The 19973-nt window shown below is 40.3% G+C and overlaps 1 protein-coding gene across 1 annotated transcript; it reads right to left on the bottom strand.

Moving 5' to 3' along the window:
- Positions 1 to 446: 446 nt before the first annotated feature.
- LOC123736165 (zinc finger and SCAN domain-containing protein 12) lies at positions 447 to 10931 on the bottom strand. Its single transcript, XM_045713159.1, has 4 exons — positions 9742 to 10931; positions 9214 to 9311; positions 8879 to 9056; positions 447 to 1615 (listed from the first exon to the last, which is right to left on the bottom strand). Exons 1-4 carry the CDS (start codon positions 10094 to 10096, stop codon positions 906 to 908), a joined length of 1341 nt encoding a protein of 446 aa, XP_045569115.1. The 5' UTR covers positions 10097 to 10931; the 3' UTR covers positions 447 to 905.
- Between the last annotated feature and the right edge of the window lie 9042 nt (positions 10932 to 19973).

The following is a 19973-nucleotide window of genomic DNA, read 5'->3' as shown; positions in this document are numbered from 1 at the left end:
AACAGCAAAGCATCCGCACACCACCTCCTCCATGCTTCACAGTGGGAACCACACATGCGGAGATCATCCGTTCACCTACTCCGCATCTCACAAAGACATGGCGGTTGGAATCAAAAATCAAAAATTTGTACTCATTAGACCAAAGGACAGATTTCCACCGGTCTAATGTCTATTGCTAGTGTTTCTTGGCCCAAGCAAGTCTCTTCTTCTTAGTGGTGACCCTTTAGTAGGTTTCTTTGCAGCAATAGGACCATGAAGGCCTGATTCACGCAGTCTCCTCTGAACAGTTGGGGGGGGGGGGAAATGGGGGGGAAAAAATAAAAATGTATGAAATGAATTGAAATGTATGCATTCACTACTGTAAGTCGCTCTGGATAAGAGCGTCTGCTAAAATGACGTAAATGTAAATGTAACAGTTGATTTTGAGATGTGTCTTACTTGAACTCTGTGAAGGATTTATTTGGGCTGCAATTTCTGAGGCTGGTAACTTTAATGAACTTATCCTCTGCAGCAGAAGTAACTCTGGGTCTTCCTTTCTTGTGGCGGTCCTCATGAGAGCCAGTTTCAACATAGCGCTTGAAGAAACGGATTGATTGACTTCATGTCTTAAAGTAATGATGGACTGTCGTTTCTCTTCGCTTAATTGAGCTGTTCTTGCCCTAATGTTGACTCAATCTTTTACCAAATAGGGCTATCTTCTGTATAACCCCCTACCTTGTCACATCACAACCGATTGGCTCAAACGCATTATGAACGAAAGAAGGACTACTGTCCCAAAATCTATTGGGGACTACTGTCCCACCATGTATTGAGCATTCTCCTGTCCTATGTCCCACTGTTCAGAGGCCTACATCTGTCCTATGTCCTACTGTTCAGAGGCCTACATCTGTCCTATGTCCTACTGTTCAGAGGCCTACATCCTTACCTCCTGTGTGGTTTACCTCATGTCTTCTCAGGTTACCTAACTCCTTAAAACTCTTTTCACACTGGGAGCAGTGGTAAGGCTTCTCCCCTGTGTGTATTCTCTTGTGTGTTTTCAGGTTACATAACTGGGTAAAACCTTTTCCACACTGGGAGCAGTGGTACGGCTTCTCACCTGTGTGTATTCTCTCATGTCTTTTCAGTCCACTTAAGTGGTTACAACCCTTTCCACACTGGGAGCAGTGGTACGGCTTTTCTCCTGTATGTATTGTCTCATGTATTTTCAGGCCCCCTAACCTTGTAAAACTCTTTGCACACTGTGAGCAGTGGTATGGCTTCTCCACTGTGTGTATTCTCTCATGTTGGATCAGGTGTGCTTTCTGGTTAAAACTCCTCCCTGTGTGTATTTTCTCATGTTTTTTCAGGTATCCTCTCTGGTTATAGCTCTTTCCACACTGGGAGCAGTGGTACGGTTTCTCCCCTGTGTGTATTCTCTCATGTTGTTTCAGGTATCCTTTGTGGTTAAAATTCTTTCCACACTGGGCGCAGTGGTACGGCTTTTCTCCTGTATGTATTCTCTCATGTTGTTTCAGGTCCCGTAACTGTTTAAAACCCTTTCCACAGTGGGAGCAGTGGTGTCGTCTTGCTGGTTTGGACGTCTCTGGCACTGGTTCCTCGGAGTCTGGTCTTTCTCCTGTCAAAGACAGAGTGTTTATTTAAATAAAGACCTGAATGAAACTTCCACATGATAAAACAGCCTTGCTACAAGGGTAAATCCTAATCAGATCTCTCAATAACCTAAGGCCTGTTTTAACAATCTTGGTGTGATTTTAAAACAAATGTTGTAGAGCTTCCTGGTAATTACTGATATGTTAACATTACTTATTTTATTCATTCTGTTTTACTAGTCAGAACACAAAACACTAAACAGTTCTAGGACATGAGACACAGACGTCGCTGGATTCCTATCAGCAGGTGGTTGTAAATATATAACCTTCATAGCTGTATGACACAGAATGCGACCTACACACTTCCTTAAACCAAAAATAGGTAAAGTAATTTTGCGAGGAAGTCCAAAACTAGTTTTTACGTCGAAGACACAAAGCACATCAGTAACATCTCCCCGTTGTTGAAAGGGTTCAACACATGCCGTTTAAATGGTCCAACTTCTTATTTAGACGTTCACAGATTTGCAACATTTTGACTATCACTGATTTCATGACATTTTGGGTAAAGATGTGTGTAGGTCACATTCTGTATCATACAGCTATGGAAGTTATATGTTTAGAACCACCTGCTCGATTGGAATCCAGCGATGTCTGTGTCTTGAGTGTCCTAGAACTGTTTAGTGTTTTGTGTTCTGACTTGTAAAACAGAATGAATAAATGGCACAATTTCTTATTTAGACATTCACAGGTTTTCAACATTTTGACTATCGCTGACGTCATATTTTGGGTAAAGTAAAAAATAAGGTGAAATATTTTGGCTAGATGTTCCTAAAACTGATAGTAACTATATATAAACTCAGCAAAAAAAGAAACGTCCTCTCACTGTCAACTGCATTTATTTTCAGCAAACTTAACTTCTCTAGGGTAGGGGGCAGTATTTTGACGTCCGGATGAAAGGCGTGCCCAAATTAAACTGCCTGCTACTCAGGCTCAGAAGGTAGGATATGCAGATTATTATAGATTTGGATAGAAAACACTCTGAAGTTTCTAAAACTGTTTGAATGATGTCTGTGAGTATAACAGAACTCATATGGCAGGCAAAAACCTGAGAAGAATCCAACCAGGAGGTGTGGAAATCTGAGGTTTGTAGTTTTTCAAGTGATTGCCTATACAGTGACTTAGGGTTCATTTTGCACTTCCTAAGGCTTCCACTAGATGTCAACAGTCTGTAGAACGTTGTTTCATGCTTCGACTGTGAATATGGAGCGATGAAGAGGGCCTGGAAGTTGAGGAGTGAGAAAATGACATGAGCTCAGTGGCACGCACTCCCGTGAGAGTTAGCTGTGTTCCTTTTCATTTCTGAAGACATTGGAATTTTCCGGTTGGAATATTACTGAAGATTTATGTTAAAAACATCCTAAAGATTGATGCTATACATCGTTTGACATATTTCTATGAACGTAAATAGAACTTTATTTGACTTTTCGTCGTGACATTTTGCGCACGCTTCCTGCATTTGGAGTAGTGGACTGAACGCGTGAACAAAAAGGAGGTATTTGGACATAAATGATGGACTTTATCGAACAAAACAAACATTTATTGTGGACCTGGGATTCCTGGGAGTGCATTCTGATGAAGATCATCAAAGTGAATATTTATAACATTATTTGTGAGTTTTGTTGACTCCACAAAATGGCGGGTTTGGTTTTGTGTCTGAATGCTGTACTCAGATTATTGCAAAGTGTGCTTTCGCTGTAAAGTTTTTTTGAAATCTGACACAGTGGTTGCATTAAGGAGAAGTGTATCTATAATTCTTTGAATAACAGTTTAATATTTTATCAACGTTTATGATGAGTATTTCTGTAAATTGATGTGCTCATTCACCAGAAGTTTTGGGAGGCAAAACATTTCTGAAGATTACATGCCAATGTAAAATGGGGTTTTTGGATATAAATATTAACTTTGTCGAGCAAAACATTCATGTATTGTGTAACATGAAGTCCTATGAGTGCCATCTGATGAAGATCAAAGGTTAGTGATTCATTTTAGCTGTAATTCTGGTTTTTGTGACACCTCTCCTTGCTTGGAAAATGGCTGTGTGGTTTTTCTTGTACAGATGCTGTCCTAACATAATCTAATGTTATGCTTTCGCCGTAAAGCCTTTTTGAAATCGGACAATGTGGTTGGATTAACGAAAAGTGTATCTTTAAAATGGGATATAATAGTATGTTTGAGAAATTTGAATTATGAGATTTTTGTTGTTTTGAATTTGCCGCCCTGCTATTTCACTGGCTGTTGAATAGTGTGTCCCACATACCCCAGAGAAGTTAACATTTTTTCATACAAATATTTACACAACAAGATTCAACAACTGAGACATAAACTGAATAAGTTCCACAGACATGTGACAAACAGAAATTGAATAATGTGTCCCTGAACAAAGGGGGGTTCAAAATCAAAAGTAACAGTCAGTATTTGGTGTGGCCACCAGCTGCATTAAGTACTGCAGTGCATCTCCTCCTCATGGACTGCACCAGATTTGCCAGTTCTTGCTGTGAGATGTTACCCCACTCTTCCACCAAGGCACCTGCAAGTTCCCAGACATTTCTGGGGGGAATGGCTTTAGCCCTCACCCTCCAATCAAACAGGTCCCAGACGTGCTCAATGGGATTGAGATCCGGGCTCTTTGCCGGCCATGGCAGAACACTGTAATTCCTGTCTTGCAGGAGATCATGCACAGAACGAGCAGTATAGCTGGTGGCATTGTCATGCTGGAGGGTCATGTCAGGATGAGCCTGCAGGAAGGGTACCACATGAGGGAGAAGGATGTCTTTCCTGTAACACACAGCGTTGAGATTGCCTACAATCTAACTAGGTAACTCCAATGAACTTATCCTCTGCAGCAGAAGTAACTCCGGGTCTTCCTTTCCTGTGGCGGTCCTCATGAGAGCCAGTTTCACTATAGCACTTGATGGTTTTGCGACTGCACTTGAAGAAACTTTAAAAGTTCTGGATTGTCTTAAAGTAATGATGGACTGTCGCTTCTCTTTGCTTATTTGAGCTGTTCTTGCCATAATATGGACTTGGTCTTTTATCAAATAGGGCTATCTTCTTTATACCACCCTACCTTGTCAGAACACAACTGATTGGCTCAAACACATTAAGAAATTCGACAAATTAACAAGACACACCTGTTAATTGAAATGCATTCCAGGTGACTACCTCATGAAGCCGGTTGAGAGAATGCCAATAGTGTGCAAAGCTGTCACAAACGCAGACCACGTGTGACCACACCCACCCAGGACATCCACATCCAGCGTCTTCACCTGTGGGAGACTGAGACCAGCCACCCAGACAGCTGATGAAACGGAGTAGTACTTCTCTCTGTAATAAAGCCATTTTGACGGGAAAAACGAATTCTGATTGGCTGGGCCTGGCTCCTCAGTGGGTGGGTCTATGCCCTCGCAGGCCACCCCCCATGGCCACACCCCTGCCCAGTCGTGTGAAGTCCATAGATCAGGGCCTAATGAATTTACTTACATTGACTGATTAACTTATATGATCTGTAAAATCATTGAAATTGTTGCATTTATATTTTTCTTCAGTCTAAATATAGCTATATTACAAAGTATGAAAAGGTTTGTTCATTCACATGTCATGAATTCACTATGACATCATATTTGTATATGTTTTATTAGAGTTTTATTATGTAATAGATCATATGGGTTGAAAAGTGTTTTATTAGAAAAGTATAAAAATCAAATTAAATATTATTTGTCACATGTGCCGAATACAACAGGTGTAGACCTTACAGTGAAATGCTTACTTACAAGCCCTTAACCAACAATGCAGTTAAGAAAAATACCTGTTAAGTTAAAAAAATTGATGTTTAAAAAAATTTAACAAATAAAAGTAACAGATATTTAAAGAGCAGCAGTAAAATAACAATAGCGAGGCTATATACAGGGGGTACCGGTACAGAGTCAATGTGCCGGGGCACCGGTTAGTCGAGGTAATTAAGGTAATATGCACATATAGGTAGAGTTAAAGTGACTACGCATAGATAATAAACAGAGAGTAGCATCAGCGTAAAGAGGGGGGATGGGGGGGCAGTCCCTCTGACACCGCCTGGTATAGAGGTCCTGGGTGGCAGGAAGCTTGGCCCCAGTGATGTACTGGGCCGCACGCACTACACTCTGTAGTGCCTTGCGGTCAGAGGCCAAGCAGTTGCCAAACCAGGCAGTGATGCAACCAGTCAGGATGCTCTCGATGGTGCAGCTGTAGAACCTTTTGAGGATCTGAGGACCCATGCCAAATCTTTTCTGTTTCCTGAGGGGGAATAGGTTTTGTCGTGCCCTCTTCATGACTGTCTTGGTGTGCTTGGACCATGATAGTTTGTTGGTGATGTGGACACCAAGGAACTTGAAGCTCTCAACCTGCTCCACTACAGCCCCGTAGATGAGAATGGGGGCGTGCTCGGTCCTCCTTTTCCTGTAGGCCACAATCATCTCCTTTGTCTTGATCACGTTGAGGGAAAGGTTGCTGTCCTGGCACCACACAACCAGGTCTCTGACCTCCTCCCGATAGGCTGTCTATAGGCTGGTGTTGAACGCTGAGCTGTAGTCAAAGAATAGCATTCTCACATTTTTACATGTTTTATTTAACTAGGCAAGTCAGTTAAGAACAAATTCTAATTTACATTGACAGCCTAGGAACAGTGTCGTTCAGGGGTAGAACGACAGATTTTTACCTTGTCGCTCGGGGATTCGATATAGCAACTTTTCGGTTACTGGCCCAATGTTCTAACCACTAGGCTACCTGCTGCCTCTACATAGGTGTTCCTTTTGTCCAAGTGCAGTGTTGAGTGGAATAGAGATTGCATCATTTGTGGATCTGTTGGGGCGGTATGCAAATTAGAGTTTCTGGGATAATGGTGTTGATGTGAGCCATTACCAGCCTTTCAAAGCAATTGATGGCTACAGACGTTAGTGCTACGGGACGGTAGTCATTTAGGCAGGTTGCCTTAGTGTTCTTGGGCACAGGGACTATGGTGGTCTGCTTGAAACATGTTGGTATTACAGACTCAGTCAGGGACAGGTTTAAAATGTCAGTGAAGACACTTGCCAGTTGGTGAGCGCATGCTCGGAGTACACGTTCCGGTAATCCGTCTGGCCCAGCGGCCTTGTGAGTGATGACCTGTTTAAAGGTCTTACTCACGTCGACTACGGAGAGCGAGATAACATAGTCCTCCGGAACGGCTGATGGTCTCATGCATGTTTCAGCGTTACTTGCTTCAAAGCGAGCAAAGAAGTAATTTAGCTCGTCTGGTAGGCTCGTGTCACTCAGCAGCTCGCGGCTGTGCTTCCCTTTGTTGGCTGTAATAGTTTGCAAGCCCTGCCACATCCGACGAGCATCGGAGCCGGTGTAGTACGATTCAATCTTAGTCCTGTATTGACGCTTTGCCTGTTTGATGGTTCGTCGGAGGGCACAGCGGGATTTCTTATAAGCTTCTGGGTTCAAGTCCCGCTCCTTGAAAGCGGCAGCTCTACCCTTTTGCTCAGTGTGGATTTTGCTTGAAATCCATGGCTTCTGGTTGGAGTATGTACGTACCGTCACTGTGGGGACGATGTCATCGATGCACTTATTGATGAAGCCAGTGACTGGTGTCTGTGAGTATAACAGAACTCATATGGCAGGCAAAAACCTGAGAAAAAAATCCAACCAGGAGGTGTGGAAATCTGAGGTTTGTAGTTTTTCAAGTGATTGCCTATCTAATATAGAGTGCCTTTAGGGTCAATTTGCACTTCCTACGGCTTCCACTAGATGTCAACAGTCTTTAGAACGTTGTTTCATGCTTCTACTGTGAATGGGGAGAGAAAAAGAACTCTTGGAATCAGATGACTGAGAAAATGACATGAGCTCAATCACGTGCACTCCCATGTGAGTTAGGTGTGTTCCTTTTCATTTCTGAAGACGAAAGAATCCTCCGGTTGGAATATTATGGAAGATTTATGATAAAAACATCCTAAAGATTGATTCTATACATCGTTTGACATGTTTATACGAAGTGTAATAGAACTTTTTTGACATTTCGTCTAAACTTACTGCGCGAGCACAGTGCATTTGGATTACTCGACTGAACAAAAAGGAGGTATTTGAACATAAATATGGACTTTATCGAAACAAAACAAACATTTATTGTGGAACTGGGATTCCTGGGAGTGCATTCCGATGAAGATCATCAAAGGTAAGTGAACATTTATAATGCCATTTGTGACTTCTGTTGACTCCAAAATGGCGATTATCTGTATGGTTTGTTACGATGTCTGAGCGCTATACTCAGATTATTGCAAAATTTGCTTTTGCCGTAAAGCTTTTTTGAAATCTGACACAGCGGTTGCATTAAGGAGAAGTTTATCTATAATTCTGTGCATAACACTTGTATCTTTTATCAAAGTTTATGATGAGTATTTCTGTAAATTGATGTGCTCATTCACCGACAGTTTTGGAGGCAAAACATTTCTGAACATTACACGCCAATGTAAAATGGGGGTTTTGGATATAAATATGATCTTTATCGAGCAAAACATACATGTATTGTGTAACATGAAGTCCTATGAGTGCCATCTGATGAAGATCATCAAAGGTTAGTGATTAATTTTAGCTGTATTTCTGGTTTTTGTGACGCCTCTCATGTGACGCCTCTCCTTGCTGTGTGGTTTTTCTTGTCTAGGTGCTGTCCTAACATAATCTAATGCTATGCTTTCGCCGTAAAGCCTTTTTGAAATCGGACACTGTGGTTGGATAAACGAGAAGATTATCTTTAAAATGGTGTATAATACTTTTATGTGTGAGAAATTTGAATTATGAGATTTTTGTTGTTTTGAATTTGGCGCTCTGCTATTTCATTGGCTGTTGGCGAGGTGGGACGCTACCGTCCCACATACCCCAGAGAGGTTAACCAATTTTGGTCTTTAATGCAGGGCCGACAAGTTCCTGTTCTAGAGTCTTGTAAAGATGGGGGGGGGGTTGACTGGACAGGCAATGTAACATCCATAATGTTTTTAGGAAAAGTTTTTGTAAAACATGCACCTTACATCGGATCATCTTGACATTTTCTCCCTAAAGCTAACTTTCATCAAGGTTTTAAATGTCAACTAACAGAACTGTCTGATGTGGTGGAAATATACCAGTCTATCTTCATGCCAACTAACAGAACTCTGCTGGTTGTCCTGGTGACAGATACCAGTGGGCAGATCTATTTTATTTGTTCAAACTACAACACTTACTTTGAGGTGTCAAATCTGATCCTTTCTTCTCTTCTCCTCCTCTCACAGTTCCACTCAGCCCCGTTGTTTTCCTGCAGTCCACCAGCAGCACAGACAACCTTTTCATATCCAGCAGTAAGGCGCTACCGGGAGAGGCACGACACGGGGACTCCAGGAGGGAGGAAGGGCTAGCGTTGTCCTGGTAACCATAAAGAGGGGATACAGAGACATCTCATTATGGATGCTGATGTCACTGTTGACAAAGTGCTTTACAGAAACCCAGCCCAGACCCCGATAGAGCAAGCTGTATTGCTAGACCAGACCAAGCTGTATTGCTAGACCAGACCAAGCTGTACCATCTGGTGTTCTGATCTGGAGAGACTCTTCTCTGACTCGTCAGCATCAGGATGTTGTTGAGGGTCCCCAAAGCATCCACAATAGTCATGTCTCTCTCCTGTGTGAATGACAACATCAAACAGACAGTCAACTTATGATCTTCTATTGCAATCATAGGGTCTTACCAGTCATTAATGTGTCTAAAAAGGGCCTAAATTGGCAACTTTCATTATGCTTTTTTAAAATACTGTTTGTGATGCAAATGTAAAAGGTCATTCCACAAAATGGGTTCCTTTTGCATTCCTTTGATATTTTATGTAGAAATTATGCACCAGAACTGGATTGTAAAATCCTGTTATACTAGATGAAGTGCACTTTAATATAGACCACATGGAGAATAAAAGAAATCAAATTTTAAAAATATATGTACCAATGGCAGTACTGAACAACATATTAAAGTGTATAACTTCAGTAGAATGACCCTTTAAAACCCCACATTAGTTCAACAACTGCATAGTTTGTGTCCCTGTTTTTAAGACAGTACTCACTGGTGGTAATCGGATATTCTGACTCCTCCTCCTCCCTTTTCACTCGTAAAACGTCTTCCTCCTCCTCTTTTATTGAGATAGCGTCCTCTTCTACTCCAAAAGGTTCTTCCTCTTCTTTCACTACATTCTCCTCCTTCAATGTTACGGCGTCTTCCTCCTTTTTGATTCTGAAAGGTTCTTCCTCTTCTTTCACTACATTCTCCTCCTTCAATGTTATGGCATATTCCTCCTTTTTGATTCCGAAAGCTTCTACCTCCTCCCTTTCCACTCTGACAACCTCTTTCCCATCTTCCTCTTTCACTGTAATATCATCCTCTTCTTTCAATGTGATAGCCTCCTCTTCCTCCTTTTTCATTCTTCAAGCTTCTTCCTGTCCTTTCACCAGAGCTTCTTTCTCCGTCTAGTTTAGTGAGCTCATGCTCCGGGAGATTAGCCTAGCGCAGTATCAAGTTAACACATTCGCTAATTTAAGAATCAAATTGCGTTTAAATGAACTAGTAGATACGTAAACAGAACTGTGTTCTAAACACCAAGATTAATATACACAATATTAGTCTAAAGAGCTTCAATGTTTCGGTTGTATGTTGGCTAGCTAACCACCGCGTTGGCTGAATCAGAAGCCTTTTGTTGAAGAAGCCTCCTGTCCGTCCACTAGATTATACGTCACGCAAGAAGCATCACCTGAAAGACTCATATCGCCATCTACTGACTGGAGTGGGTAACGCAGATTGGAACAAAAATAAAGCAATGTCAAAAGAGGTCATTAAAAAAAACCAGGTGTTATGTTTTGTCTTACTTCTTACAGTTAATACTTTTCTCCAGGGCTGTTTTGTACTTCCTGTCTCTAAAGTGCCCTTTTGGGTGGTGGTATAATTTGTATTCATTTTTTCTCATAGTTATTCTGAACCTGCTGCCTGCAAGTCGTTTTTAAATTCACCTAAGTGATCTGTGTTTTCCTTCAACTTTCTGAAGAGGAAACAGCCCAGAAATGCCCCTGTCTGAGTGCATTTGTCTACCACTATGTGTAGCTGTTAGCGATGATGCTAATGACAACCATCTTCTGGTTGATGGAAAAGCTTTCCCAAAAACCTGGCAGAATGATATCATGATTATTTGCATCAATCCAGTTGTGATTTGTTCAGCAAACTCTGCAATCACATGTGTGCTACAGAGACACCACTAACCAAGCAAGGCTCTTGCTGGTGCCACTTGAATTAAAGGGTATCTACACACAAAAATGAAAATGTCTTAGATTTTTCTCAGACTACAAAAGTGGTCTCCTTTTGATGTTTTTCTATTAACAATGTGATTTTGACAGTGAAAAACTGAAAAACAGGGACAAATCAGAAACCTGGAATTACTAAACGGAGAAAACGGAATTTGAGAAAATATATTAAATATACTATTGATTTTCTCTCAATATGTCACACCAGACTTCGCTTTGGCTCCCCTCCTGTCCAGTTCAGGCATTCAGCGTTGCAGGCGTTCTAGCTGCTGCCGAACCTACTGCTGTCAAACGCCCTCCACTCATCAACCCCGGACTTGTCTCGTCATCATTTCACACACCTGGTTCCAATCCCCACTCTATCACTGTATATATACTCTCTCTGCCATTGTAAATGTTACTTGTTTTCCTAAGAGGAATCTCTCCTACTATTTCATAAGTACATTATATTTTGTACTTTGGGTTTGAGCACAACAGCATTGGGGTTTTGTCCCGCTTTGATTTTAGTGCTGAAATAAATTTAGTAGTTCCAAACCTGTGACTGCATCCTGCCTACTCCTCTACACCGGTAACACATTATCTAGGATAGTGTAGAGCAGTGTTTCCCAATCCTGGTCCTTGAGTACCCTCAACAGTACACATTTTTACTGGTGTAGAGTAACAGCTGTATAATGAAGTGACCTTTAACCTCCCTGCTCCTCAATACTTCCTCCACTAGATAAAAGCTTCAGCCAAGTAGGATACTGTTGTCTGTACCCAATAATGTTTGTACCATGTTTTATGCTGCTACCATGTTGTGATACTACCATGCTGTGTTGCTGCCATGCAGTGTTGTCTTAGGTCTCTATTTATGTAGTGTTGTGGTGTCTCTCTTATTATGTGTTTTGTCCTATATTTGTATTTTTGATCCCAGCGCCTGTCCCTGCAGGAGACCTTTTGCCTTCTGGTAGGCAGTCATTGTAAATAACAATTTGTTCTTTTAACTGACTTGCATAGTTAAATAAATAAAAATCGTACATCCGGGAGTTGTTTGACTAGTTGAAAAGTCGGACAGAGAGACTTGCTAGTCGCTACTAAAATGGAGCAGGTGAGTTAGCTAAAATAAAGGTTAAATAAAAATAAAATAAATAGAAACATGATGGTGGCAACACATGGAGTTGGGTTGGATATAGTCATGGTAGGATACATGACAGTGGCAACACATGGAGTTGGGTTGGATATAGTCATGGTAGGATACATGATAGTGGCAACACATTGAGTTGGGTTGGATATAGTCATGGTAGGATACATGATAGTGGCAACACATTGAGTTGGGTTGGATATAGTCATGGTAAGCAAAATACTTTCCACAACATATTGTGCAGCTTTCTGTTGCGGGATCTTTTTATGGGGGGGGTGCCCTTTTTTGTTTACACATCACACACATGGTTATGGGCTATAAAAAAGAAGACACCAGTACCATGTCAGATATAGTTTAAATGTATTCATATTTGAGTTTGCATCCCAATATGACACTTTAAATACATCACAGAAGACTGAAATGTAACAAAATGCCTATTGTGTTTATTGAACTGTACACTGAGATGCTCAGTTGGTCAACATTCCCCTCCAGTGATTCCCCAACATCTTGTCAACATGTTCCCCAAAGATGGATCAGATATCTAATACCATTCATTCTTTATAGACATTTATCCATAACAAGACTTAGGTGTCCCCTATAGTGTCCAAAAACCTCTCCAAAATGTTAAATGTTTTAAACATCTTTATTTTCATGCATATAACTTGTCAAAAATCATTTTTATGACCAAATTCACATTCTTTAGTGTAGACAATATTTTTGTTCATGTTTTCATGAGTGTTTGAGATTAGTTCCCTGAATGGTCAAAAACCTCTTCAAATAAAAGCACGTTTATAGCACAAAATATCTTACAGGTAGGCCCTCTCTCACATCATGTCACAAGCTGACAGGCTCCCAGAGGCAGGGCAATAAAAGGCCGCAGCTCACTCAACTGCCCCTCCCCTCTCCAACAGCCATCAACCCAGAACATCCTGAAGACAGAACATCTAAAAGATCATCTGGGAATCCTTTCTTCCTCATGGAGCTTTTTGAAAGTGAGTTGAATATTCAATGTGATGTTTGTACAGTTCATTTGGAAAGTATTCAGGACACCTTTACTTTTTCCACATTTTGTTATATTACTCTAAAATGTATTGAATTACATTTTTCCTCATCATTCGACACACAATAACCCAATAATAATTGAATTTATCACAAGTGGACTCCAATCAAGTTGTAGAATCATCTCAAGGATGATCAATGGAAACAGGATGCACCGGAGCTCAATGTCCAGTATCAGAGCAAAGGGTCTGAATACTTATCTAAATAAGACTTCTGTTGTCATTATGGGCTATTGTGTGTAGATTGCTGAGGAAATTGTTTAATTTAATCCATTTTAGAATAAGGCTGTAACGTAACAAAATGTGTAAAAAGTCAAGGGGTCTGAATACTTTCCAAAGAAACTGTAAGTGATTGAGGAGAGAGCATCATTGCTATATTCTAATTAAAATCATTGACCCATAAGAGAACACATGACCAAAGCAATGCATGACCCATATAGAATTAAAACAACGTTATTCTTAATGAGAAATATAATCTAATGAACAAATGTTAGCATAACCAAAGACATGAAAACATTGTATTTAGCTAGGCTTTCATAAGGCCAGGAAGGTCATTGAGAATAACAATAGACAATAGTTATTGTTGCTACTTCAGGGATGAAGATAGTGAAGGTTCATGAATGTTAAAGATGTGTTCAGTGTGAATGTTGACAGAGGGGGATTAGAACCCCAAAGTAATAGTGGTACAAAATATTATAAAGGTCATTTAACATTCTGGTTTAGGGGGTGATAACTTTTTGGAAACCACTATTCACACTATGATGCATGTCTATTCAATGTGCAACAGTAGTCTGCTGTAACAAGCAATATGTGGTAAATATGTTTACATACATCCATGACTGAATGGTTTCATGAACTCCTTTAAAGTTTTTGTAAGTAAGTTGTAACAGGTCCTCATTCAGCAGACTGAATTAACCTAGAGGCACCAAAACAAACTTTTAGAGAAGTTTGGAGATTATTCCACAAGTAAGGTGCAAAGAGCTGATTTACCTAACTCTGTACAGACCAAAGGAATTCCCAGAGCTAGCCATCCCTGAGACTGTGTATGATAACACCAACTCTTACCTCTAATGGTTATTGTAGATGTTAGCTACAGAGAGAGTTACTGTCAAAGAGCTTTATAAATGCAAAGAGAGCAATGAATGGAACTACGTGACCACAAAGAGGGTCAGCCTACTTCCTGATGGAGACTGCAGGGATGTGTACTGAACCTGTACCCATAATAAAACAAAGTACACTATGGTCAAATGCATCTAATGGATTTAATGAAGTGGCAGCTGCATTCATACAGATGATGTCACCACAGTCTAGGACCAGTAAGAACATCGATTGAATGATCTGCTTTGTACTATTAAGCAAGAGGCCTGACCTATTTCTATAGAAGAAGACCCTTTTAATACTCAGCATCTTAATTAACTAACTCATCAAAATGTTGTTTAAAAGACAGCTTAACATCTCTACAGAAACCCAGCCTAAAACCCCAACTCAGCATCTTAATTAACTAACTCATCAATGTTTTTAATATTTGTTTAATATTTTTTTTCTCTTGAGTGGGTTGTAAACTGCCCATGAATTTTGTAAACAGAGGGCAAGTTGTAACATGAGATTTTGTAATAAAATTTCTTTTTCCAAAAATAGTTTGTATTTTTCATTTGTTCATGTTTTTTAAAAGACAGCTTAATGTCTATACAGAAACCCAGCCTAAAACCCCAACTCAGCATCTTAATTAACTAACTCATCAATGTTTTTAAAGAAAGCTTAACATCTCTACAGAAACCCAGCCTAAAACCCCAACTCAGCATCTTAATTAACTAACTCATCAATATGTTTTTAAAGAAAGCTTAACATCTCTACAGAAACCCAGCCTAAAACCCCAACTCAGCATCTTAATTATCTACAGGGAGAACATGTCACAATATAACACATTCCCACAGCATCGAAGGATGCATACACTGACACTGACATTGTATTATGTTATGTGAACATAGCAAATTGCTGAACATGGGATCAAAATGGATCAAAATGTGAAATAAATGTTAAGGAGGTGTAGAATTCCTATAGTCATTGTTCAGGCTTAACTATGGAGTGGGATATCAGCCACCTCAGTGACAACCACAGAACACAAATATATATAGTTTACACAAATATTAGCATGTTAGCTCTTATTGCAGGACTCTTATTGGGAAATCATCTCCCCAGTCAACCTATTGTCTGTATTGAACATTTATATTGAACTGTAGCAGCTAGCTAACTGGCTACTGATCAACCTATTGTGTGTATTGAACATTCATATTGGACTGTAGCAGCTAGCTGACTGGCTACTGATCAACCTATTGTCTGTATTGAACATTTATATTGAACTGTAGCAGCTAGCTAACTGGCTACTGATCAACCTATTGTCTGTATTGAACATTTATATTGAACTGTAGCAGCTAGCTAACTGGCTACTGATCAACCTATTGTGTGCATTAAACATTCATATTGGACAGCCTTACCTATAGAGTAGCACCACCACCCATCAGCCCATTCTCTTCTTGATGTCAAAGCTGCAGTGTATTGTTGATATAGGAGTTTATGATTAATAATCCTATTTATTTCAAGCCACACTAATATGTCACCATACTATTCCTTTAAAGCCCCTCTGTCAGATATAAATCATCAGAGTGGGAAACCAACTGAAATGGAAACAATGGAGCAAATGGATCACTATCAGAGGGGTGTATTATGACATCAGATAGAACTACTCAGACATTCCAAATATCACTTGATTATCAGAGGGGTGTATTATGACATCAGATAGAACTACTCAGACATTCCAAATCAGGCTTCATCCATATAATGAAGGTGGATATTGATCCAACCATTTCAAAAGTAATGACCAGGCTGATGGAAACAGGATATGCCTGAACAATTTTATAAATGCCGACAGACTATATGTTAGTTCGTTTGACATGGTGGGATCCTTTTGTGTCAGTAAAAATGCATGAGCGAGAAATGGATATGGAAACTCCTTTATCCGCATATATTTATATAATAACCATCACATCTTAGTTAACTTGGAGACACGATGATATGTTGTGTGGTCCTCCCACTATGACTTGGGAACCCATGTAGTTTATTAGGCTACAGATGAAATAAGTTATGAACTTCATAGGGTGGTGAAAGTGCACGTGATGAGCTTGATGCTCCTTTCCAATACATTTTGAGGGTCTTATTCTGGTGACATGATGATTGATGCTTGGTTGCCATTACAAATAAAATAATATCTCTCTTATCCATAATAATCTCATCATGTAGGTAGCCTACCCGCACTGTATCTGTGAGATGTTGGCAACAGTGCACGTGCCAAGAGACATTCAGTACAGTTGAAAATGCGATGGAAACCCATTTAACTTCTATTTTTCCATTCGGAAAATCTGTGGCAAATTGCATGGAAACTTAGCTACTAATGTGGATATTGATCCAACACCTGCCACTTATTCAAACCAGCCCACTGGGCACAGACATCAGTTCAACATCTAGTTTCTATTTACATTTCTTTGAGTCCTCAACTAAAGTGAATTCAACATGAAATCAACACAAAATGTCACCTGTCATTGGATTTAGGTTGCCAGTTGGGTGAAAAATAAATACAAATTCCTGATGTTGATGGATTTTTACAAATCCAATCAGTTTTCAACATTGATCTAACATCATCATATGGATTTGTTTTGTTGAAATGATGTGGAAATAATGTTTATTCAACCAGTGGGAGGCTTGTAAATGCCCCCAGGAAAGTTGAACGAGGAACTCTTCATTGAGACAATGATAAACAGTAATCCGTGGGAGAGTTGTTGTAGATATTATACAATAAGGATCTGCTGGAGTCCAAGTCAAACCAAGATTCTTCATTTCTGAGCTCAGAGAGAATAACAGAGTTACACAGCGCAGTGTAGACAGTCTGAATTCCTGAAGCATTGGGTGATGAGCACATATCTTTATAGTTTCCTGTTCCTGGGAGGGACTTTATTCATACAAGGACACAGGTGCAGCTGGTTTGCAACACAGGATGATACTCCCAGGAACAGGAGATTATAATAGGACAGTTTCACAAGGTTAGTCACATAATCAGTTATGTGGACACATACAACTAACATTTTCCATTACAGAGTCTGTGAACATTTTCATTTCATTAAATCATCAGTGGGCCAACAATGCAAATGTCAACAATGGAACAAATGCATCACATCCAAATATCACTTGATTATCTGTAGTGCTGGAGGAATGACACCCATATAAACACACACATAGTCAGAGTTTAAAAAAGGACCATTTAAACACATGGAATCTGATCTACTCTATATTCAAACTGACATACTCCATATTGTCATGACGTGGCCCTTTCTGGGTATAGATTGTGGCATCCCCCTCTCCTACACCCAGGTTCTGTTATCTCAGGTCGTAAATTCCTGGCGGAGACTCTCTCCCCCTTTTCATGCAGAGAGAGACCACAGAGTGAACAAAGGATTTCATGTGGCCGAACTCCTAAATCCCCAAAATGGGAAAATTAAACTATTTGTCCACATTTGAGAGTGTGGGAAGGGTCCGTGGACACCTAAGGGACAGTTATGTTGAGTGTGTTTCATTTGGTGACCTCAGAGAGGACAGGAAATACACATAACTATGTCTCTGCATGTGTACATTGCTCAATTATGGGGTTTGCATCTAATTCTTGCATAAAATGAATGAGTAAAGATGAAACTATTTGTGAAATGATGTAATGTGATGTTAAACCTTTAATGTGAGAGAATTGTATTCCCTTTATAGTTTAACTAAGTCATTGGCCTGTCCCCAGCACAGACATGATCTGGAACCGCCTTTCCTATTGTTACGAATAAAAGCCCCTCCTAAAATAAATCCTCTTCAGACTGAGCAAACCCATAGCGTGAGCTGTGATTGTGAATAGTTTAGACAACGCATACCTCGTGTAAGCTGAGGTGGCACAGGTTTGAGTACCAAGACTAGAAAACCATCCCACGTGGAGCATTGGCTACATGGCTGGAAATGGTTCAACTCTGAGACTATTGATCCCTACAGAATAAGAGCATTAGTGGGTCTGTGGGGGCATAAGATAATTACTAGTCTGCAGCTAGAAATGATGTAAACCTGGGATGCGAATACCGACAACCGCCGAAACATCTATTCTATGAGAGAATTTCTGAATTGTAATCTGAAGTATCCATTCTAACCAAGAAAGAATTTGAACTTCAGGGAAACAGAAAGAGAGAGAGAGAGAGACTCGGATGAACTCTCCAGCAGACGGACCAGATTCCAACAGATCACAACGACACATGGGCGTAAATATATATTGATTGCAATTATTCCTGAATGAGTGAACGTTCATGTTCAAAGGATTAGCATTTCGAATAGTATACAGTTGAAGTCGGAAGTTTACAGACACTTAGGTTGGAGTTATTAAAACTCATTTTTCAACCACTCCACAAATTTCTTGTTAACAAACTATAGTTTTGGCAAGTTGGTTAGGACATTGCTAGTGAATGACGCTCAACCTGTCTTCATCATAAGGGAGGTTTCTGAGTCAAAGGTGAACAAGGTGATTAGCTCACTAAAGAACTCTAAATCCAAAGATGTGTTTGGGCTGGACTCTACCTTTCTTAAAAACTACAAAGAGTCACTCATTGGCCCCATTACTAAGGTCACCAACACATCTATTGGTCTGGGGGTGTTTCCAAGGGTATGGAAGTCAGCCATAATAACGGCCATCTTTAAATCGGGCGACCCTGCTGATGTGAGTAACTACAGGCCCATTAGTATACTACCTGTAGTGTCGAAGGTTGTTGAAAAGTGTGTAGCAGAACAACTGATTTCCCACCTCAACAACAGCCCCTTCACATTACACTCCATGCAGTTTGGCTTCAGAGCGAAACACTCCACAGAAACGGCCAACTGCTTTCTTCTGGAAAATGTGAAGTCCAAGATGGACAAAGGGGGCGTTGTTGGGGCTGTGTTTCTGGACCTAAGGAAGGCTTTCGATACTGTTAACCATGAGATTCTCATCACAAAATTGTCCAAGTTCAACTTTTCCCCCGATGCCTTGAGATGGATGTAATCATACCTTGAAGGCAGAACTCAGTGTGTCAGAGTGAGCAATGAGCTGTCGCCCACTCTTAGCTATGATGTGGGCGTGCCCCAAGGGTCAATACTGGGGCCCCTCCTGTTCAGCTTGTACATTAATGATCTGCCTTCCGTCTGCACTGGGTCTGAAGTTCAAATGTATGCAGATGATACAGTGATATATGTGCATGCAAAGAGCAAACAACAAGCTGCACAAGAACTCACTACTGTAATGGTCCAGGTTACAAAGTGGCTCAGTGACTCGTGTTTGCATCTCAATGTGAAAAAAAACAGTTTGCATGTTCTTCACAAAGAGGGCAACAGATGCTACTGAGCCAGATGTCTATGTGTCAGGGGAGAAGCTCCAGGTGGTATCTGATTTTAAGTACCTTGGAATCATACTTGATTCCAACCTCTCTTTTAAAAAGCATGTGAAAAAGGTAATTCAAATAAGCAAATTCAACCTAGCTAATTTCCGATTTATACGAAATTGTTTGACCACAGAGGTAGCAAAACTGTATTTCAAATCGATGATACTCCCCCACTTAACATACTGCTTGACTAGTTGGACCCAAGCTTGCTATACAATATTAAAACCTATTCAGTCTGTCTACAAACAGGCTCTCAAAGTGCTCGATAGAAAGCCCAATAGCCATCATCACTGTTACATCCTCAGAAAGCATGAGCTCCTGAGTTGGGAAAATCTTGTGCAATA

This window comes from Salmo salar, chromosome ssa02 (genome assembly GCF_905237065.1).
Source record: "Salmo salar chromosome ssa02, Ssal_v3.1, whole genome shotgun sequence".
Lineage (NCBI taxonomy): Eukaryota > Metazoa > Chordata > Actinopteri > Salmoniformes > Salmonidae > Salmo > Salmo salar.
The sequence above is the reverse complement of the archived record's forward strand: the minus strand, read 5'-3'. Positions and strand labels throughout refer to the sequence as shown.